This window comes from Oryzias melastigma, linkage group LG5, assembly GCF_002922805.2.
Source record: "Oryzias melastigma strain HK-1 linkage group LG5, ASM292280v2, whole genome shotgun sequence".
NCBI lineage: Eukaryota > Metazoa > Chordata > Actinopteri > Beloniformes > Adrianichthyidae > Oryzias > Oryzias melastigma.
Window position 1 is genome coordinate 26,176,137 of NC_050516.1, and position 23,385 is coordinate 26,199,521.

The 23,385-nt window shown below is 38.4% G+C and overlaps 1 protein-coding gene and 1 long non-coding RNA gene across 3 annotated transcripts in view; one reads left to right on the forward strand and one right to left on the reverse strand.

Moving 5' to 3' along the window:
- Window positions 1-554: 554 nt before the first annotated feature.
- LOC112144565 (zinc finger E-box-binding homeobox 2) overlaps window positions 555-23,385 on the forward strand; it is a 34,026-nt gene continuing 11,195 nt past the window's right edge. The window contains exons 1-3 of one of the 2 annotated variants that reach the window (XM_024269143.2): window positions 555-1,489; window positions 1,565-1,692; window positions 22,528-22,785. In XM_024269143.2, coding sequence (XP_024124911.1) covers window positions 1,635-1,692; window positions 22,528-22,785 — 316 coding nt within the window. In that variant the 5' untranslated portion in view covers window positions 555-1,489; window positions 1,565-1,634. Of the gene's footprint in view, window positions 1,693-22,527; window positions 22,786-23,385 lie in introns of both variants that reach the window. The other variant, XM_024269144.2, reaches the window with a different exon arrangement.
- Window positions 20,327-21,268, reverse strand: LOC112144566. Its single transcript, XR_002918915.2, has 3 exons — window positions 21,074-21,268; window positions 20,830-20,990; window positions 20,327-20,696 (listed from the first exon to the last, which is right to left on the reverse strand). It is a non-coding gene; the product is annotated as an uncharacterized LOC112144566 (long non-coding RNA).

The following is a 23,385-nucleotide window of genomic DNA, read 5'->3' on the forward strand; positions in this document are numbered from 1 at the left end:
GGATGATAAAATCGATTAGTCGATTTAAATCAATTAAGGCTTAATAGATCAATAATCAATTAAAAAATAGCTTGATGCTAACGTTTAATGGAATTTCCCATAAGATGGCTAATGCTAACATTTGGCCGACCTAAATTCACATCTTTTTTACTCACAGGCATGAATTTTCCAAACTTTCTTAAGGAAATATTTTTTAAAGTAACCATTTGTGGTATAAAACACAGTTTTTTGCTTATTCTTCTTGAAAAAAAGTTTACTTCTGTAGCGCGATCGCCACCTAGTGGTCAAACTGAAACAGCCCCCAGGAGAAGCAGAATAATGTTTACAATGTTTATGATCTGAACATTTCTTTAGAACTTCTCCTTTTGACAATCTGTGTAATACTGTATGACAATATGTGAATTTTATCAGATTATAATAAGTATATTCAAAAAATATAGTAAATTATTAATATATTTTTAAACATTTGTGTATACATATGTAAACTGTGTAAAATCCAAATTGAATTGAATTGAGAGGATCAAAGGAATAAAATTGAGTCGAATTGATCCAGGCTCTTGTGAATCGATTCAGATACTGGAAATGATTATTGATATCCACCCCTATTTCACACACTCTTAAAACATTTGAGACATTTATTCCACCCAAGTCTTGGGCTATTCATGCTGGGATGTAGTTTTGGCTTTACTTTTTATTATTTTGGTAATGGTAATGATGGTCTCTTTTTTTAAAGTTGAGTTAAAAGCAATTTGGGTTGTCTTTAGCTATTGATTGTTTTTTGTTTTTGTTTTTTGTGCATGCCCACTTAACAAAACTATAAGATTATTTACTATATTTTATTAAAGGTGGGAGTAAAGTTTGCATGAATCTGTCACAAAGTCAAACTTTGTTTGTTTACTCCCTGCAGAAAGCAGCTGTAGGTCACTCTTATTTGGTTCAGTTATTGGAGGGGCCCCCCCAAAAGAGCCAATTGGGGGGGTGGGGTGGGTTCTTCATTTAAGGTTTTTTTTTCAGTTGCAAAACAGATTATGGCCCAGGTTGCAACACAAAGGTCTGCCAATGCACCGCTTCCTACAGCCATCCTCTGCTGAATGAGGCGCACGGCGGGGTCCTCTCCAGGGTACTTCAGCACAGGTGCGACATGCAAAGCGGTCGAGCTGTAAAATGTGGAGGGGTTCAAGGAGGGGGGGCGTACCTGTTCTTGCTAATTTGCAGGCTGACTAACCGGTTCTTGGAGGTAACGAGCTCGTTGGCACCTGGTTCAAAATTCATCTGGATGTCTCCAAAAACCTAAACTTTCTATTTCTCAGAATAAACAATCCCACAGACGGATAAAAATCAAAGTGGGCTTCTTGTTTTGTGATCTCGCTTGGCGCGCCCACTCCATGGAAGGTGTGAGCGCAGAATGCCAGGACTGACCTCAGGCCAGCCTCTGCTGCTGACATCACCTCCTCTCCTCTCGTCGCCTCGGCCCCGGAGTCCCATCAAGGTCTGTGAGTCTCCCGCTGCGACCGAACGCGATGCGTCGACACCATTCATTCTGAGGCAGGAACTCCTTGCGCAGGACGCACGCACGCCCGCCCGCTCCGCTCCCGGGGCTTACCGCTTTTTCTGAGAACAACCCAAGCGCGGCGATGACAGAGGAAAGCCGAGGCAAGCGCAGGAAGCAAGCCAACCCAAGGAGGAATCGAGGTAAGACTTGTGAAGGGCTAGAAAGTTTGAAAAAGTTGATGCGGGTGGAGGATGTTGCAGCAGCCTTTCCTGCGAACCGCGCTGGTTGCGTTTTTACGCACACGCCTGAATTCAGCCTAACTTATCCGCCCGCTGCGGAACTTCTTCTTATTTTTGACTCTTCCAGATAAAAAAGAAACTCATCAGAAAAAGCAAGTAATATTTACTCGCTTTAAGATTATTCCATCTGGATTGAAACTGTGCGTAATCGATCTTTCCCATGAAATCTTTGTGATTTTTCCTCTTCATGACAAACAAAATTTGGATAATATTTACAAACGTAAAAAAAACAGTTTACAAGAATGTCAGCGACATATTCATTGTAAAATCTGCTCTTAAAGTGTTGCTGACATCCTGAAATAAAAACTCTTGTTCTGTTTTAGTGTTTTCCTCCAATTGTTTGCAACTTAAATAAAAGGAATTTGAACATTTTTCTGAACAATATAAGACTATTTCAATAAAGAATAGTGTCTATATAAAATAAAAAGCACAAAATAGAAATGAACTTAGAAGTCCATAATATTTCCTCATTTTCTCTGATTTTTAATTTTGTTTAATTTAATTTCAATCAATACAACAAATTAAAATAAAAAATGTTCCTATTTTTCCTCGCTTGACTGACAATAACCCCATCAAAACGATTGCTATCTGGAGTCCACCTTCAGGTTTTAGATGTCAGTTATCAGTTTGTGAGTTGCACTTCCTACTTCACTTCTTAGAGGAACTTCTAGGCAGCGTGCTGAATTTAGAGACTCTACATGCATGCAGCTCACACGGCCTTTTTTTTTAGTGTGGGCTTCTGTACTCACAAACAGATGGACACACACACCTGCAGAGTGATGACACTTCATCATAATATTTGCTTTTTCCTGCCTTTTCATGAGAACTTAAAATATATGGTTGAACTGAGCTTAACTCTCCAAAGCCCAACTCTAAAATTATCCACAACCTTGAACGGTGAACGTTTCTCAAACCCTAAATTTGACTCTTTTTAAATATCTCAAGTGTGACATTATATTCTTTAATTTAAACATTTTTTTTACTTTAAAGTTTTCTAATGAAAGTACGAAAGATAGTTATGCAAAAGTACATGCAAACACTGAGGGTTTTTTCTTTCCTCCAGAGTTTCACAAAATCTACCACAAACCAAGACAGACAACTTTATGCTGCCAGGAGTCAGTTTACTGCTTTTTTTTTTTTAAGTTAGCTGAGTGTATTTCCTCATTTTATTAAGAAAGGTGTGAAGTTGAAGTGAGTTTCACCATGGCGAGTGGACACTGCGGCTGCTGATGTGCACACATGCACGCCGTCACATGGCAGGCCGTCGATCAACTGCACTCGACATTGTCACACTGCCGTGAGAGCTCATCGGCTCATCAGCTCAAGAGCTGTCACTTATCAGAAGGAGCCCCCCCACCACCACCCCGACAGGCGTCCAGTTCCTTTAATACTTCACAGGAGTGATAAGCATCACCTGCTGATGGTTTCTGGTAAATTTGACGCTGTGGTGGGATTTGACAAACTGAACATTTTAAGAAGTGATTGCAGGAAAAAGGAAATTGATTTCAAACTGATATGAAGCTGAGAAACTGAAGCTTGTCTTTCATGTGTGCATGTACGAACTTTTGGAACAGCATCTCCATGCGATGATGTGGCTAAAACAGGCCCTTTAAATCTGCGTGCAGGGACTCGCGTTTGGTGAATTGGGCAGGTCCGGCTCATGAGATAGAGATTTGAGGTTCTTTTCCAAACCAGAAGAAAGAAACTGACTTTTTTTTTTTCACTCCAAGGCGCCTATTGATTATGTCTCCGTCTCCCCCAATAAAACCGTCAATGCTAAGTAATATAAAGCAATGTGAAAAAATGACAGCCCTTCATTCCACACAAATTGGAAACAGTGCCTGGATCAAAAGGGAAGCATGTAGATTGACGTGATGAGTTGCTTCATAAAAGTTATTAATTAAAGGACATCTTGGTGTCATTTGAATTGTAAAAAAATGTAAAAAAAACCCAGATTTTAATTAATAAATTAAAGATACTTTTTGAGATGTTTAATCAGCATAAAAATTAGTGATTGTAATTAGGGGTGTGCCAAAATATTGATATTACTATATATCACGATATTTAGTCCTGCGATTGATTCTCGATGGGTTTTCCCCACATATCGATATTTTATTTTTGTTTGAAAAGGGTGTAAAATGTTATATTCGTCATCCTTTGATGAGATGTTCCTTTATAGATCGATAGGGGACGCACGTTGCAAGACTGGCATCAATGTTCATGGCAGCTACTTAAATTATTTAATTTTTTGTTTAGTTGTTCACAACAATTTTACACTAAGTAGTGGGCCTGCAGTTCATGTTTACTTTTGTAAACACTGAATTTTACAAATAATTCAGTTGGTGTCAATGCATGTCAAAGACATAATATTACGGATTTGCACAAAAGCGTCAATTATTTGTTGCACAAAATAGTTGTTTATTCGGATTGTGTTCAAGCTAAAAATATATTTTCCTAAAAAATATGTGTTCATTTATCTAATGCGACTTATTAGAGGGTTATTTTTTACTGATTATTGTGATATTATCAATATTGTGACAAATGTATCACATCGTATCGTGAGTACTCAGTGATTCCCGGCCCTAATTGTAATTGCTTTGTAAGCATTCACACAATAATGATTCTCCTGCTCCTTTCTGTAGGTTTTTCGCCATGTAAAAACTCAATCACACTTTCAGCAATTTATATTTAGAGTTTAGCTTCTATGTTAGCAACATGCTAACGTTTTTGGCTAATTTGTTATTTACTGAAGTGTTTAGGCTAATTTAGAGTTTAGCTTCTATTTTAGCAACAGGCTAAAGTTTTGGACTAATTTAGTTTGCTGAGGAATTTTAGGCTATTTTGGAGTTTAGCTAGTAACGTGCTAGCTTTTTTTTTCTTCTTCTTTTTAGCTAATTTGGCATCTACTGAGGTTTATGGGGTTAATTTGAGTCTATCTCATATTTAAACACGCATTTATTTTTTTTAATTGGTATGTATTAGGTATTTTTAAGCAATTTTACAGCATTTTTTCCGAAATGTAGGTCAACTTCAATGGTTTTTCATAGTTCTTTAACAAGATTTCCAGTCTTTCAACAAATTTTATATTTTGCAAATAGCTTTTGCATTTTCAGCAAATCACTTCAGCAATTTAAGTAAATTGCATCACGATTTTCAGCAAAAAGTTTCAGCATCTTTAGTGACTTCTTTCAGCCAAAAGCATTCACACTACATTCTCACTGATAATGGAACTTTTCTAGTTGCTTTTAGTATCAGGGAACTGTTCCAATTTTAGATTTTTCTTTTCTATAATTCCTCCGACTGTTGGAGTCAGGGCCCTCCCCATGTTTCACAGTTAGCGACAGCATTATCACAGCAGCATCCGTGCTGATCCGACCCATCAAACTCCTCGCATCTGATGCCGGAATGTGTCGCCCCACTGGCGTATCTGTTCCTGTTTTCCACACTTTCTGTTTGGGTAATTCATTAAAAAGTCTCGCTTGGTCGTTGAGTGGATGTGACTTTTTTAAGAGGGAGCGCTCCCTTTGTTTCTCTCGCTCCCTTTCTCATTTTCTTCTCTTTTCGAGAGCCAATTTATTTAAACTCCTTTCCCCCTTTTTTTTTTTTTTTTTCTTCTTTCTCCTTCATTGATTTCCAAACCCCAGTCTTTGTATGCAGCTGGGGCCCAGCTGTGTGTCTGTGACTGTGCGTGTGCATTGGCATGTGTGTGTGTCTGTGTGGGTTTTTCTGGCACAGTGTTGCAGCGGCGAGCATACCACATTGTACGCGGAGGACTCGGAGCAACAAAAACAGAAGGGGGGAGAGGGCGAACAAGAGAGAATTGGGTAGGAGCGTTGGAAGCGGAGGGCTGACGTGCGAGTCGTACGGCGTGATTGGATCCTGCTGAAACGGCAGATGAAACGGCGCTCAGGGATGAAGGGTGTGGAGGCTGAGACAGCACTGAAAAGCGCCGGCACCACGGTTTATTACCGGGACCCTTCAAGGGACTCGGCTCAGGCGTCGGTGCCAGTGGGTGGGAGGTGCAGAAGAACTGACGGAGAAGTGACGGGGTGAAGACAGAAACAACAGCAATGCAGCATGGGACGGCATGAGGGCCATGTGAGGGCAGCGAGGAGATGCAGGATAAGGGATAATTCATGCTTCCCCACTCATCACAGACTTGTCCTCTGAGTTTACAGACATTTCTCTTGCAAGAGCGGAGAGTCCCTTGACTGAGTCACCTTTTTTTTGTTGTTGTTTTGAAGTAATTATTTATTTCAGCACATCTAGTTCTGAAGCAGTTCCATCCCAACCATGTGTCTCTGTGTGTGGCTGCCACACAGCTAATGCTCTCTGAAGGGAAACAGCAAGAACCATTTCTACCCTTTGACATCTGAGGTGTCACCGTAGGGCGGGGTATAAATAATCATTTCCTGAAATTATTCCATTCAAAAGAGCCTGGATCCATTCGATTCCAATTTTTTTTCTTTTTTTTTTTGATCCACTAAATTCAATTCACAGCTTACACATCTATGCACATTTTTTTAAATAAATACATTAATGATCTACTAAATGTTTTGGATATATTTATATTCATCTGATACATTTCACATTTTGTAAAATGTATTAGTGAAATAATGAGAAAATGTTCAGATCATTAACATTGTAAACAGTGTTCTGCTTCTCCTGTGGGGCATTTCAGTTTGGCCACTAGGTGGCGATCACGCTATAGCACTACATGTTTTTTTTAAGAAGAATAAGCAAAGAATGAGCAAAAAACTGTGATTTAGACCAGTGTTCCCCTCCCCCAGGCGGTTCCGCGGGTCACTTGGTACCGGGCCGCAGACAAAAAATAAATAAATAAATGTGCTAACTTAGATTATTTCCGTTTAGTTTATTTTCTGATCCTGAAGGAAGTTTTATTTTAAAAGACTTCCAGATTCTGTTCACAACATTCATTTTGGTCACATGACTTAAAGCAGCTTCCTGCATGGCTAACTGGACTGCTAAGCTAGTAGCTCATAGCTTGTTTGGAAAGTTTCTTCGATGAGAAAAGAGTAAGTGAGGAAACCGAATAAGGGATTTTGACTTCAAAGAACAATAAATCTGCTTTTTACTGACAAAACTGGGAGTTTTCCTCCACATACGGAATTATTGAGACAGTTCTTATGTAGCAGAAACCGCTATGGCTAATGTAGCGTCAGACTCTCAACTGTTTCACACATGCAGATAATAAAGTTGGAGACACAGTGGATTGACGTATATATTATATTTCGAAAATACAAGTTTTGCCAAGTTTGCATCGTTTTATTTTGTTTTATTTATCCATCACACCTTAAAAGTCAGACATAGATGAAGCTAGCTTGTTAGCCTGGGCTTTGACGATAAAGGGAAAATCTTCATCTCAGAGTTCAAAACCAACCGCAAACATTTTACAGAGAATGAAGATTCAATCAAATAACGTTGCTGGTTTGTGGAAACTTGTAAAGGGATATTTGAGTGTTTTCCTACAGCAAGGCTGAATTAGGTAGACATTCGTTTAGAGTGTTCATCACAAAAAATGTTGAAAAAAAAAAAACCCAATGAATAAGAACTTATGTGAAGAAAAAATATGATCAATCTTTTTGCTATGAAAGATAATCTATAAATTTATTGGAAAAATCATCTAATGTTTCCTTTATGGAATTTTTTTTTTCAAACCAGAAAAGACTTCTACAAATCAACAAATGTGTTTATTTAATCTTCATCATCTGCATAAAAAATATCTACTGATTTTCTTAGACTTTTTTTTAAACAAAATTTCTTCTGGTAACATTTTAATTTGCTAATAAATTTTATTAAACCGGGAACTTAAAAATACCAACTTCTGCCCCGTTTAGACCGATCCGTGAAAATATTGTCTAATTTAAACCGGTCTGTGGCTTGAAAAAGGTTGGGGACCACTGCTTTAGCCCAATAATGGTTGATTTAAAAAATATTTCCATAAAAGAGTTTGTAAAATTCATGCCAGAGTGTATAAAGATGTTAATTTAGTATGTATGTTTACATCGACTGAGCATTAGCATTAGCCGTCCTATGGGAAATTCCATTAAACGTTAGCATCAAGCTAGCAGACTTTAGCTTTATGTGCTAAATTGATTAATGATCTGTTAAGCTTAAAGCGGTTCATATTTAATTATCAACCCAGCCCTACATCACCGGCAAAGCTTGAACCCCTTTAACGTAGTGTAACTTTGAACACGATCCTTATAATTCCAGTAGATTTTGAAGGAGAAAAGCGGCTAGCCACTTTTCTCCTTCAAAATCTACTGGAATTATAATGATCGTGTTAACAATTTAAAAATTCAAGTAAATCAAAGAAGATAAACTCGTTCAAATCTGATTCAAACATTCAAAACCAAAGCAGATATATCTTATCTGGAGAATTTAAGCTAAATTAATTTGCTAAATGCTAAATAAAGATGCTAAAATGTCAATTTAGTGAACAGAATAAATGGGCGCCGTTGCATCCTGACATTTCCACATGCATCAGCAGGGATCTTTGCACTGCCATGGTAGCGCCAGCAGTGCAGTCTATTTGCGGATCCTTCCTTTGTTGCAGACAGACCCAAGTTGCGTGTTTGATACGCTACACATGGCTGACAGAAGAAAAAGATTAAAACAGTTCAGAGAGGCGGGTTCAGTGCACGAAATTTATAGATATGTGCCATTTTATCACACCTCAAATTAAATTTGGAAACCCGACTTCAGCTGTCATGTATTACAAGGCCCAGATGGGTGGCAGGAAGAAGAAGGAGAGCTGAAAAAAGACATAGCAGAGGGACGCACTCAGAGTTTGTGCCAGCTCTCGCCAATAAAGAGGCTGGATTTAGCAGCTAGTGTAACCAGGAACTGTTTCTCATGTGGTGGTTGGAGAAAAAGTCTACCGAGAGACCTTTTTTTATTTTTATTTTTTTAGCTATGATCACCTCAGAGACAGAACATAACACGCGCCTGGAATAAGTGCTTTGAGCATTCATCAGTTCAGTAGACATTTATTTTCTAAGGTTTCTCTGATTTCAAGCTGTCTCTTTTATTTTATATACTGTTTACGTTGTGGTTCCTGAAAAGTTTTCTCATTTAGGTAGTTTTGTAAAAGATAAAAGTCGCAGCGGAAATTTAATACTCAGCTCCACATATACACTTGGCATCAGAAGTGCAGCTGGAAATGGCTCAAAGAAGACGGCGCCATTTAAATTTCTGATGCAGCATTGGAGACAAATTTTCTGTGATATTGTAGACTTTTTGCTCAGGTTAAATATCACATCAGCCTTTTTTTCCACCGCAGAAACGATTGAAATGCAGCACATTTCATGTGTCCTGTGTGAACACTTCCAACACTTTGATGATATTTCAGGAGCTGGACTGAGTCAGTTGTCCAAAGATATATAAATATTTTATTTTTTATTTCTCTCCCTGCTCGTTTATTATTGTTTTTTGTTGGAAATGTGTCATTTTAAGGTGCTCTGCACTCACAGGAAGATAGAGATACTTTTTCCAGGAAGTGTGACTGTTTCTGTACAGTAATGCACTTACTGACCAGGTTAACTTGATTGCTCCGGTACAGTGTGGTCAAACACTCATTCAGGCTCAGTTGTTCAGTTTGATTAGACTACTGTTCCTGTCCCAGATTAGGACAGGACGCACATCGATACATTGACCAAATTATGTCTGAGGGGGTCTGGGGGCTCACGCCTTTCCAGGTCGTCAGTGTTGAACTTTTTCCAGCACTTCACGCATCAATATCTGTTACTATGGTAACAGGAAGTAGGTCAACTTTAGAGCTGTCTGCTTTTTATTCAACTTTGACTTTGCTTTTATTTTTTTCATTAAAAATACTTGATGTTAGTGTCAAAGTTTGCAGGAGGAGAAATAACATGTTCTCTCTATTTTACCTAATAAAGTAAGACTTTTAACTCCATCCATCCATCCATCGACTGAGTCATTCATCCCTCCATCCATCCATAATTCTATCCATCTGTCCATCCATCGATTGATGCATCCATCCATTCATCCATCCATCCATCCATCCATCCATTCATTCATCCCTTCATCCATCCATCCTTCCATCTTTTCATCCATCCATCGATTCAGTCATTCATCCCTCCATCCATCCATCCATCCATCTATCCATCAATTGATTTATTGATTCATTCATTCATTCATCCATCGATTGATTCGTTCATCTTTCCATCCATCCGTTCATTTATTCATCCATCCACCCATCCATCCATCCATCCATCCATCCATTCATCCATCCATCCATCCATTCATCCATTCATTCATCCCTCTATCCATCGATTGAGTCATTCATCCCTCCATCCATCCATCCATTCATCCCTCCATCAATTGATTCATTCATTCATTCATTCATCCATCGATTGATTCATTCATCCTTCCATCCATCCGTTCATTTATTCATCCATCCACCCATCCATCCATCCACCCATCCATCCATCCACTCCTTTATCTATCCATTCATCCATCCATCCATTGATTGATTGATTATTCCTTCCCTCCATTCATCCATTCATCCATCCATCCATCCATCCATTGATCCATCCACTCCTTCATCTATCCATTTATCCATCCATCCATTCAAACATTGAGTTAATCATCCCTCCTTGCCTCCATCTAACTATCCATCCATCCGCCCCTCCATCAGTCCATCCATCCATCAATTCCTTTGTTCCTCCTTTCACCTTGCCTCCATCCATCCATCATCCGTTCATCCATCCATCTATCCATCCATCCATCCATCTGTCCATCCATCCAATGTTTTCCTGCTGGTGTTTATTGCCTTTCATGGATGTTTTTGGACAAAGGTAACAAACATCTGGGACATGTTCCAACACACATTCATCTTATTCAGGATGGTAAATTCATTTCCTCGTCTGCTTAAGTTAAAAAAAACGTTATATGTATATTGATTTTTTAGTCAGTTTTCTTTTTTATTTTTTTCCCCCTTTTTTAAATCACATGTTAGACTTAGAGCTGGTAAAGAAGAACAACTAAAAACAATTGTGTACTTAAAGTCTTTTTTCAGCTACTTCTGTGTATTTTTATAAGCAAAAACTACCTGCAAATTTTTGGCCGGCAAGAAAAAAAGGAAAAAAAAGTGAAACTAACAAGTGTGATTCAGAGAGAAGAGCTCTCCTCCTCTTTTCATCTGTCTTCTTGTACCTGTGATCACCTGGTACCACCTTTCTCTGACCTGCACACACACTCACACTCACACACACACTCACAAAGATAATATACATGGCATACACACTCATGAGGGAGTGAGAAACATTCCATTGGAGAGAACATGTTTCAGAGCTTTTTAGAACCACCTGTTATGATTGAGGCCATAGCTTTTTCACATATTTTTAAGTTTTTTTCTTTATCCTTCTGTTGGTCCGTAAAGGTAGCATCTTTTCATGTTTTTAGACACTTGTTTGCATCACACAATAGTAAGAAGTGACAGATGATAACATCAAAAGAAAACCTTTAGTAGTTTAGATAAGAAAAAAAATTATATTAATTTTTTTTTTCTACCTCAAGTGTTTTTTCTATGACTGGCAACGCATTTTGAGTTCATTAAATTTACTATTTCTGAATCGTAGATAAAGATCAGATTCCATACATAAATCTTTAGAGCTTCTAAGGAAGGAGTTCTAGAAACAGGTCTTTAACTCCATGTAACAAAAATGTACACAGTCTTAGAGTTTATGATTGGAACATGTAAGTCATGCTAAATCACAAATATCTGTGTTGTTTTTGTAATTAGTAAGAAATTGGTGAAAATAATAAGTATGGCAGAAATGTATTTTTATCTTTCATGGCTTAACGTCAAACTTCAATCCCATTTTGATCAATTATTCCCAGTGGTCTATTAATTATGATTCTGTCATTTTAAGACTAAATTAAAACCTTGTGTAGTTTTCTAGAACATAGTTTCTGCATCAAATATTTGCCTCTGAGTTGTGGGCAGGACTAAAGTAAGCTTCTGCTGATATCCCATCATCCCTTTGTTTACACGCTGTCCTGCTAGCTTAGTTCCAGGCTAACATTAGCAGTGCAACAAAAACAGTGAGCAATATAGGAGATATCCAGGCATATAGTTTTGAGATGCCAGCTCAGATGAGGAAAAAAAAGATGTGCAAAGATCTATTTGTCTGTGAGTGGATGGAGTTGTAGTTTTGATCTTAAATTGTTCTATACATGTCCTCTATCGTGACAAAAATGCCACAAAAACATGTTAAAAAACCCCAAAAGACTTTTTCCTTCTTTAAGCGCATGAGCTTGCAGTACGAATGGGAGGGGAAAGGAGTCATAAGACAGCCTGGCAGCATTTCACAGCGGGGTAACGTCATTGAAATGATACAAGTATGAGTTAGGTGTGAACGTGTCCAGGCCTCATAATGATCCACAGCTCCTAAAGACAGATCTGGAAGGTTTACATCCTCCATTTCTGCCGTTGACACTTCAGTTTCTTTGCTTCCTTGCTCAGATTTCAACTGTTTCTGGCTTTCACTTGTCGCTCCTCTCCTAATTTCCATCTGATCCTCCTTCTGCATGATTCAAATGTTCCATCTTTTCCATTTTTTATCTATCGTTTCGCTTGCTCCTGGTTCCAGCCATCCATCCATCCTCCTCTCCTCCCAGCCTGGACTCCCTCTAACGCTCGCCATTGTGCGTTCTCCCCGACTCCTTCAGCGCCTCCCCTGTCCCTCACTGACACCACACGCTGCTCCCATCCCCCGAAAACCACTTCAAACAGTCAGCGCCATCAAAGACCACAGTCAGTCAGCCAGGCAGTCAGCCAGTAAGGCAGCCAGTCAGCCAGCCTTCTGCTTTAACTTAAAATTACTGTCGTCCCAGTCGCAAGGCTGCTTTCCTCCTCTGATACACATCAAAGATCCTCTTAAACTCTCCAAGTTTGACTTTTAAGCGTTTTCTTGTTGAATCGTATTTATGCACATTATTTAACCGGTTCAAGTTTTACACTCCGGCTTTCATTTTTTTTTTTTTCCTTTTGCTTCCTAAAATATATCTGTGCATTTCTCACCATGACTTTAATCAGTTGCTTTTTCAAGATGTTGGTTTGGGCCTCACATGCACACGTGCACATTTATGTACTCGATGCAAACACACTGATGGGTAGTTAAAACTGTGAACTGTTTGACCACAAAACAACCAGTTTGATAACCTGGTCTTTAGTGTGTTTTCTTTTTTATGTACCCCCCCAAAAAAGTGTCAGGGAGGCCAAAGCAAGAGCGAAGGCATGTGAGGAACGTTTAAGAGAAATACAAAGGAAATAAAACCTCGGTGACACATCGCTTTTATCTCTGAAAAGCCTTTGAGGTCACATGTGGTCACTCAAAATGTTTCAGCGCGTCTCGTCTGGAAAATGTAATGTCGATGTTGGCCAGAGGATGGCGCCACAAGGCAGAAATCCAGTGCATGCTGAGTAGATCAAAGAAATAAATTGCTATAAAATACATTTCAAACATACCTGTGTCTACCGTACAAGTTTACACCTTTATGTCTTTATAAAGGTGTCATAAATCTTTTACATAACTTATTTTTTTTGTAGTTTTTATTGCTTAAGGGGATCTGTCAAAACATCTTAAACATTGGACATGAAGAAACTCAGTGGGATAGCAAACATATTTGTTTCACCCTCAAAACACATCTGTGGAGACTGATGTAAAGTCACAGCTCCAACTGATGCAGCCAAATCCCACACCGCTTAACCGTTAAGCTCAAAGAAAAGTTTTATTTTGCACGTTACCCTATTAAAAAAAAAAAAGCTTCAGAACCTTTGTATCCCGTCAGAGAATGTTTTAATATTCAAAAGCAGCCACTATTGTGTGGTTTGTTGCGCCAGCGTAAAAAATAAAGAGCCACATCAGAGGGTTGGAACGGTCCTTGAGCATTTTCATATGCAAGGAAAAGGAGGGAAAACAAATTTGGAGGGGGGAAGACAGGGAGTATTTATAGAGTGGTGTGAGAGTCTCTGTAATGACAGGAGTCTAATGAAGTAGAGTTTAGGTTTTGATTCACAATGTGGCGAGAGCGCGTGTCACTCTGCGACCGTCATCCCGCATTCCTGCGCCGGTCCCTTGCTACACGGAAAACCATGGGGAGGCGGAGGGCCAAGCTAACCTTTCTCACAAATGTGAAGCCTGGCTTCAGCGGAAGAGCAGTCGGCGGCGGGATGGCACCGACAGCGTGCTAACATGAGAACACTCTATAGAAGCAGAGCCGTTCAGTCAGGCAGGTCAGTGAGTCACTGTCATGGTTAGTGACTCAGACTGAACAATTTACCGTGACAGAGAAGGGAAGTCCAGAATGATGCTGACGTCCTCTTCTTTTATATTCTTTTGTGGGTGAAAGTCAGTCAGGGGTGAATGTATGTGGAGACAGAGGATGCAACCAGAGGATGTAAGTTGTTTTAAAAGTTTTACAGAAAAAAATGACTTTATTGGCTATTTCATTTCTAAAAAGAAATGTTTTAGAAATCACAGAATTACAATGTATTATAATTATCAGTTATTTCTCTTGAATTTCTCTTGAAGCTCACTTAAATTTTAAGACCCACTTTGATGAAAATTGTGTTTTTTGTGTAGCATTTTTCTCATGATGAAGGACATATTTAAAAAAATGAAGCTAAAAACAGTATTTCTGTGTATTTCTTTGTTCAAGTCATTGTGAATCAGCAGTAGGTGAAAAAAATCAGTTTGAAAAAGCTTGTAGATGTGACATAGAAGGTACAATTGGCTCTGTTCCATTCTGATACATCCACCTGGAGACTAATAGATCCATGAATGTCTTTGATTTCCTCATCTGAGCAGGAATCTGGCTCAAAACTGTACGACTGGACACCTCCAATGTTGCTCGCCATCTTTGTTTCTCCTGTAATGTTAGGTTGGGTTTGTGTGAGGGGCTGTAAGCTATGGGAGAAAGTCTAAACAAAAGGATGATGGGATATTAGCTGAAGCTTCTGCACTAAAAGCAAAAACAGCATAATCATAATTAAAAGAACACTAAACGCTTTTAAAATAAATCAAAAGATGATCGGAGTGGGACTTAAGGTATTTCTAAAATAATATAATGAAAATAAATCACGTAAAGAAATGAGGGGGAGTGGATTTCACACATGTAGAGGCACATACATGTCTATGATGTTGCAACACGGTTTCAAAATAGCTCAGTCCTACCTTGTCTCATTTCTTAGTAGGCACATTGATTTGCTTTAAAAGGTAAACAATGACGGACAGTTGAGAAAAACTTTTTTCTTTCTTTTTTTTTTGACTGTTATTGTGGTGGTCGATGGGACAGGTAAACATTTTGGCAAGCAAGTGAAGCGGCAGCATACAGGAAACCTCTAGAGGAAGGAGACACACGACCACAAAGGCTCTGTCACACCTTGCCTCATTTTTGCAAAGAGAAAACCGATTGCTGCAATTTTGAACTCAAGACTCTGACAGAGCAAACTGTCACATGTGCCAGAATGTCTGTGCTGGTAAAAAATCTCCCTGGTAGACCCTGAAGCGGCAAAACCTTGTAGACGCAAGATTGTGTTTGGGTAAAAATTGTTCAAATTTGGGGAGTTTTCTGTTTATAATCTGGAGTTACGAAGCTTCAAGATACGTTGATTGATTGATGAGGCAATTCAATGATGCACAGAAATTAGGGCTGACATAAATGATTATTTTAAAAGTCAACTAATTGTCAATTAATTTTTTCAATTAGTCTGCAAATCAGATCATTTGTGGATTGAGCGTAAAACACACATCTTAACCATCATTAGCTTTAAACTTGATGTGTTTAGGCTAAATGCTAACTAAAAATAAAGACAATTAGTTTATTGAATTTTTAGTGAATCATCCAGCTTCTTTTCTTCATTTGTTTCTGGCACCTAAATCAAACTAGATATATAGCATTACATTAATGCTAATGTGAGTGCTGTAAGCTGAATGTGGCAGCTGAAGATGCTAGTGCTGATAGCTGAAGATGCTGAAATTGATAGCTGAAAACGCTGAAGCTGGTAGCTGAAAAAGCTGATAACAAGCAAAAATATTAGCATAATGCCAAGTTAGCCAAAAAAAAGGTAAAATTTCTGACTTAGCAAAAACAGCTAGCATGTAGCTGAAATATTAGCTAAACTCCAAAATAGCCTAAATTAGCCAAAACAGCTAGCATGTAGGGCTACCACAAACACTTTTTTTAATAGTCGACTAATTAGCTATATGCTAACTAAAAATAAAGACAATTAGGACGATAATTTATTAAACTCTAGTGAATCATTCAGCTTCTTTCCTCTATTTATTTCTGACATTAAAACAAGACTTAAATCAAAGTTTTGAGATAAAAAAAAACAACTTATCGACCATTAAATTGGTTGTCGAGTTTTTTATTAGTCAACATCATCTTGAGTAATCGACCAATAGTGGCAGCACTAACAGATATTCTCATTTATGGCTGCAAAGTAAATCATAGATTTGGATTTGTTAAGTCAAAGTAAGAAAAGGCAAAAATGTCTCTTTTTCGCTTTATTTACTCTCCTTTTTACAGGATATTTCATGTTGTCGCACCTACCTGTACGACTGATCAACTTTACTATGATAGGAAACTTTTGATGTACTTGTACTATCTCTTAAAAATGCTTTTCTAAAGTTGTCTCCTTTGACATTTAGACCTAAAGCTAAAATGTTTTGATCTATGTTTAATACTCTTCCGGAAGCGCTCGACGTGTCACTAGGTTAAAAAAAAGAGTCTGTCAATCATGATAGTAATAATGTTGAACATTTGTAGCAGAAGGGAGCTGTTTGCATGACTGAAGTGTGTGAGAGGAGATCAGAATCATCGGTCGCAAAGAAGAAAACAAGATTAGGGCCGAAGGTAAAAAAAAAATAAAATACAGATACCTCCAGGCAGACTGGTTTGACCACACTGCATGCAGACCGTACTGTAAGTAACGCCTAGTTTGTGCGGTGGTTTTACTGTATCCCCTTTTGGGCTCGTTTGCTGTTCTTTTAATCTGTCTGTCCTGTGAAGTCGCATCTGCGCAGGTTTTGATTTAGCATGTGCGGTTCACTGCTTCACAGATGTGACATGTAGATTTAGAGCAGCAGATGAGTGGAACAGATATCAATCAATTTTCCAATACTTCACCCCTGTCGGTGGGCAGCTCTGTGCACAGTGACACTATTCTTTTATTTAATTGTGTGAATGCTTTACAGCATCATTATCATTATTGTGTGAATGCTTTACAGCATTCACACAATAATGATTCTTCTGCTTCTTTCCGGAGGTTTTTTAGCATGTTAAAACTAAACTCAATGATACTTTCAGGGATTTCAGCAATTTTGGTATCAAAACATTCAGTTTGCTGCTTGTACTTTTGGTATTCATAAACGTTGTAATTTTTGAAAATACTGAGCAAAATATGGAAGTGAATGAGAAATTATTCAAATTCTTCAACAACTTACTTTTAAACTTTGTGCACATTGAAACCATCGCTTACAGTAATTTTAAAATCATTTGATATTGAGCCGTTATTTTAGCATCATGCTAGCTAATTTGGGTAATTTTGCATCTACTGGGTTTTTTTATGCTAATTTGGAATTTAGCTAATATTTTAGTAACATAGGAACGTTTTAGGCTATTATGTTATTCAGTGATGTTTTTCATGTTAATTTGGAATTTAGCTAATATTTTATCAACATGCTAACTTTTTGGGCTAATTTGTTATCTACTGTGGTCTGTTAGGCTACTTTTGAGTTTACCAAATGTTTTAGCAACAGGCTAACATTTTTTTTTTTTTTTTTTTTTTTGGTAAATAATCTGGTGTTTTACTAAGAATTTATTGGCTATTTTGGAGTTTAAGCTGGTATTTTAGCAATGTGCTAGCTTTTTGGGCTAACTTGGCATCTACTAAGGTTTTTTTGGGGCTAATTTGGAGTTTAGCTAATATTAAAGCCGCACACTACATGCTTTAGCAAACTTGGCATGTATTGAAGAGTTTACAGCAAACTTACAACACATTTTTTCCAGAAATTTAAGCCAACTTCAGCGGTCTTTTATAGTTCTTTAACAACATTTAGCAAATTTAGCATTTTGGAAATTGTTTTTCAGCATATTTAGCAACCAGATTCAGCAAAAAGCGTTCATATCGTATGAAACTTGTTTACGGCATTATCGTAGGTAATGCAACTTTTCTATTTCATTATTAATTCTCCCATCCATTAAAACAAATGAGGCAATGTCAGCTTTTTTTAATCTGAGAGGCTTTGAAGGTGAAACAATCCGTAGGAGGTTTTGCTTTTGTGTCACAAAGATTGTAACGATTAAAATTGAAATCAAGGCAATATAGTTTCAGTACTTAACATTTAAAACATCTAAATGAGCAGATCTTTGTTGCTGCCCGTTACCCTACAGATTTAACCTTTTAACACCTGAGGCGTCGCCTTAAACACATAATCGGTAACATACTCTAACTTTTCAACAGTTCACACGATCAACATCAATACAGCAGACTCTGAAGGAGAAAATTGTGTGAACTGTTGAAAAGTTACAGTAAATTAAAGAACATAAACACTGGAGCTCCCATGTTAAAGGGTTTGGCGATCATTTTAGTGTTGAGTTACCCAACAGCTGTCTGGTTCCAGCACAGTGTGCAGACAGGAAGAGGGCATAGTGCCGTGACCTTGTCGCTACAGCATCATTTGTGTCCCAATCAAGCCCAAATATATTGAATTTTGTGTCACAATCATTGTTTTGTGTGTGTGTTTGACTGGCGTGTACTGCAACAAGCATGCCTCTCGTTTCGCCTACAAACGGTATTTATTTTTTTCTCTGCATTTCTCCGTGCTCAGAGTTTGTGCATGGGTACATATGTTTTGAGGGAATTTCCCTCTGCAGCAGTTTCTTCACAGTTTGACCTCAGCAGGAGGATTTGTGTCAGGGACAGTCGTCTGTCTGTCTTGAATCTCTCCCTCTATCGTTTTTGGTGTAGCTTTGCTCCTGCACCCATGTCCCCTTTTCTCTGTCGAAGACCACAGCACTGCATTTCCAAACACGCTGCAGAATTGTGAATACGAACATGCACGCTGGGTTTTTTGCATCTCGTTTTGCACAAAGTCACACTTTGAATATTGCAGTCGATGGCAATTTACCAACAGTTCAAATGTATTGAAAATTGTAGCTTTATTGATAGAAAACTAATTTTTACAGAAATGCCACAAAAGATTGTTTTTTTATGATAGATCATTTAATAGTCGGATCAAAATCTGGGGAAATAAAAGGAGAGTTTCCAAACTTTATCTCATATTTAGACTTGCTAAAAGTAGCCACATTTTTTTCCTTTTTTTCTGACTCCTTATGGTTGTTGTATTCCACTGGTAAAAGCATGACTTGCACATTGACATCAAAGTGCTGCTTTTGCTGTCCTTGTTGGTAAAAAGCTCAGAGATCTGAGAAGCCGTCACCCCGAGAGACAGAAAGTGTCAGTGAGCTGCAGCTCGGTGGAAGCAGATCAGGTGGGAGGTGTTTGTTCATGGTTGCGGTCCTCCTCTGACTCATTAGGCGAATGTCAAACAGCAGATATGAATAGACGAACTTTCACAGCGAGAATTTGTTTTAATCGGACATGTTTGATTTCTATGAGACATTTGTGGCCAAATGATCTCCCCCGAACCAAAGTGGGCTCTGCAGATGACTATGGGACCTGCCTCACCTCTGAACTGCCGTCGTAGGTACTGTAAAGTGCCCTTTACGCTCATCTTCCTGCTGTTGCTTTTCGATCGGCTCGTGGGCGTCTTTGACCCTCATATGGTAATTTGCTGAGTCCAAAACAGCCTTGTGCGTGCTCTGACACGTGTGAGACCATCACACTTTTGCCCACATGGAAAGAAACCTCCATTGATATGAAAAAGTTGGGGCGATTTTTCTAAAATTTGTCAGAGGAATGAAGAATTGGTGCTTGCACAAGTTGTCTTTTGAATGATGTTTGTTTCAAATCAGCTTGAGATTATTGACTGTTTTCTGGCTTTGAAATAGAGCTGTAAAAACAAGCACATATGGAATAGTTAAATCGGGTTGTGAACTGCCTTATTTGCTGCCGTTTAAAATCAAAAGAAACAAACAAGGTAATTCCAAAGTAATTATCATATGCTTACCCTTTAGCCACATAATTACAAAGCTGATACCAAATCACATGTGTGCATCGTAAAATAAAGTGCAGCTTAGAGCGTTGCCGTTCAGTAGATACCCCCCCCCCTGTTGCATATAAAAAGTGGTAAATCTGCACTGCTGAGCAAAACTGCATTTTATTTTTAACTCTTTTTTTATCACTCATTTTTATTCAAATTAAGCAATGTGTTTCTGTCTGCTTCGAACATATATAAAGTCTTTTCATAATACTGAGTGTCTCTGGAAATCTGACTCAGTTATGAAGAGAATTGCTTTAGGTCATCTGATCAGACTCGAGGTGGATTGTCACTGCTTAACGAGAAAAAAAATCAGCTTTTCGAACATATTTTTTTTATTTATTTAAAAAGAACAAGCAGATTGACGCAGAAACTCAGATGACTGGAGATAAAGTGGTTCCGGGTAGACATGCTGGATGTTTTGGGTGCTGAAAGATGGCAGATGGATTCAAATGAAGCGTTGTTTCATCTGAAGACTAGAAGACTGACGATGTCAATCATGATGCAGCAAACTTCAGTTATTACTGTCTGGATGTGAGTCATGATCTTCCCACGCACTCGGCGGTGCATGCACAGCAGGAGCCCACTGTTTCTGCTGTGCTGTGTTTTTACCAGGAGACTCTTTCCTTAAACTTGTATGTTTCATGGTTATATCCTTCTTCACCAGCAGCTTTGAGTTCCTAGAATCTGTAAAAAAAAAGGTTAAAATTATATGTGGATCTAAAGGGTTATCACCTGTATGAAGGGTAAGATAAAAGAAGATGACAGCATCCTCTGTCATGGGAGAGAAAATTGCTGCCCGTTTAATGCTAATCCTTACCAGATTTTCCTCTTACTTCTTCCAAGTAGTGTCTCCTACTATTCAAGGAATTTCCTTCAGGCCTTTAGTCTCCTGCGTCTTATAGATCAGATTGTTGCACATTTGATCACCTACGCTCCTCGTGGCACCGACTCACTCCTTTTCCAAGCGGCCTCGAGTGACTGTATATGCAGGAATAACCACCACATAAACAAATACACATGTAGGAGTGACGTTCTGAGCGAAGAGAGCGGCACAGACTGACCTGCCGAGGCTTTAGGTGCTGATGCTTCGTGGGCTGCCCCCTCTGCAGCTCCGGGGCTGTTGTCGCTCTTTCAGAATGTGTGTGTTCCTGTCCTGTAAATTCGATGAAGGAAAGTGATTCATGAGTGTGTCATGTTGCAGGGGGTTAAAAAAAAAGATGCATCCTCTATGAAGCAAGAAAGAAGTTGCCGTGTTTAACGGTTAAAAGTTAAATCAAAACATTCTATTTGGGCTCTGAAAATATTATGAACTCCTAATAAATTTAGACGCATCATCTTGAAAATAAAGGTGTTAAACTAGATTAGCAATCAATATTGGATTGTTGCTTTGACTCATGACAACACAGGGAGCTCTGCTCTCCCACTCTTCCTTTGTGACACATACCCAAACATTTATTTGTGTTTCTTAAATGCTTGTTGTTTTGTTCTGATTGCATTTTGCCAGTCAGTGATCAGAAAGCCGAGTGTCAACAGGCAGAGCTTTGAAAAGAAAAGCTAAAATTGCAGAAATGACTATAATTGTTGATAAACATTTTTGCTACAAGAAAAAATCTGTTTTTGTGCTGCTTAATGTTTTATTTTGTTAAATCTTCTGAGTTGTCACACTTCGTCTTTTGCTATATTTTCAAAAATGAAAACATATTTTTGCTTTATTTTTATATCATTGAAAAAAAAAACAAATTTTAGTGTTAAAAAACGATTTAACATCTTAATGTTTAGGCATACTGTATGTCCATTCAATATTTTGTTATTAAAATTTTGGTAACACTTTAGATGAGGTGCTGCAAAACAATATAATGTTGACAAAGTTAGTTAATACATTTGTTAAATATGTTTATTAATATGGTAGACAATAGTCTCACTTTAGATGTTAATGAATCTTTTTAAGTATGGTAAACTTTATTTATTTTTTGTGCTAATAAATGTCTTACTAACACTATTTAAACACATTAATAATGTTTGTTAATGTGTTAATAAAGTTTGTTAAGGAATCTTATCATAAAGGGTTTTTAAAAATGTCCGTTTTGCTTTTAGTTATTTAAAAAAAATATTTAGAAGCTGAAAATTAACAAAAGGAGAATGTTTATTCAGATTGATTATTCAAAACACACACAGCTTCATGTGAAAACGGTCAATCAATAACCAAAAAAAGTGTTTTTAATGTATTTTAAACATGAAATATTTTTGAAATTGTTCAAATAAATTTTCACTGTTTGTTGTGTTTTTCTTTTAGTGTCTACAAATGGATTTAAAATATTTGAAAAGTGGTATCAAATTATGTTTACCTGTTCGGTTTTTCTGACAGTCTAATGATTCAATCTTGTATTTTCCTGCTGAACTCTAAAAATGCACTAAAAAGGCGTCATAATCATTTGAATATTGCATTATTCATTAGCTGCATTTCATGATGACTCTCACATCTGAACCCTCCTTTCGACTTTCCTTCATGCTGCAGATGCAGAACAAGTGAGTTCACTTGGGTCTGAAGAGGAGGATAAGGTGTGGAGCCTGGGGCCACCGGACTGCCAGGAGGACCCGGATAAGACGAGCCTGACTCCCAGCGAGGGGACGGAGGAGGCTGGCAGCCCGCGGCCGCACAGCCTCAGCCCTGGCGGCAGAAACGGCTGTGCCCAGGCGGAGTCAGAGGCCAAATCCAGGGAGGACGCCGCCTTCATATCCGCTGACGGAGGCCAGGAATCGCTGAGGATGTACTGTAAGTCATTAAGTCGTGCTGTTGTGTTTGGAAGAGCTCCAGATTTTCTGGGAAGCCGTTCTGCGTTTGTTCCTAAAGAATCAAGAGACAATATGTGTGGTGAAAGAGTTGACAACAGTGTGCACGTAAACAAGTTTGTGGTGTTTTTCTGATGCAACGCGATGCTTTTCGGAGCCCCGTAGATACACCTTTACATCAACTCCTTCTGAAACCAAACCTTCCCTACAAGCTGTTCCTTTTTTCACTGTTCTCTTTGAAAAGGCAACCTTCTGAAAGCATGACAAAAGAACTCATCCCACACAATGTCACAATATTTCCATGCATCAAAGAGGTGACGTTACGGTACTGAAATCAGCGCTGCGCGACGTGAGGCTTTCCCTTCTATTTAGGAGAGATCAAAGACTCACACGGCTTGCCTACTAACAATCACTTAGCTCCCTCGCCTCATGTGATTTGGTCTTGCCTGATGAAGGCGAAGCAGAGTTTTTACAGCACCCCCACCACACCGACTCTTCCCTCCACCACATGAAAACAGCTCAAAATATGCCAACATCTGCAAACATTTGAAGAATCGTCCTCAAAGCGGCCGTGAGCGGAGCG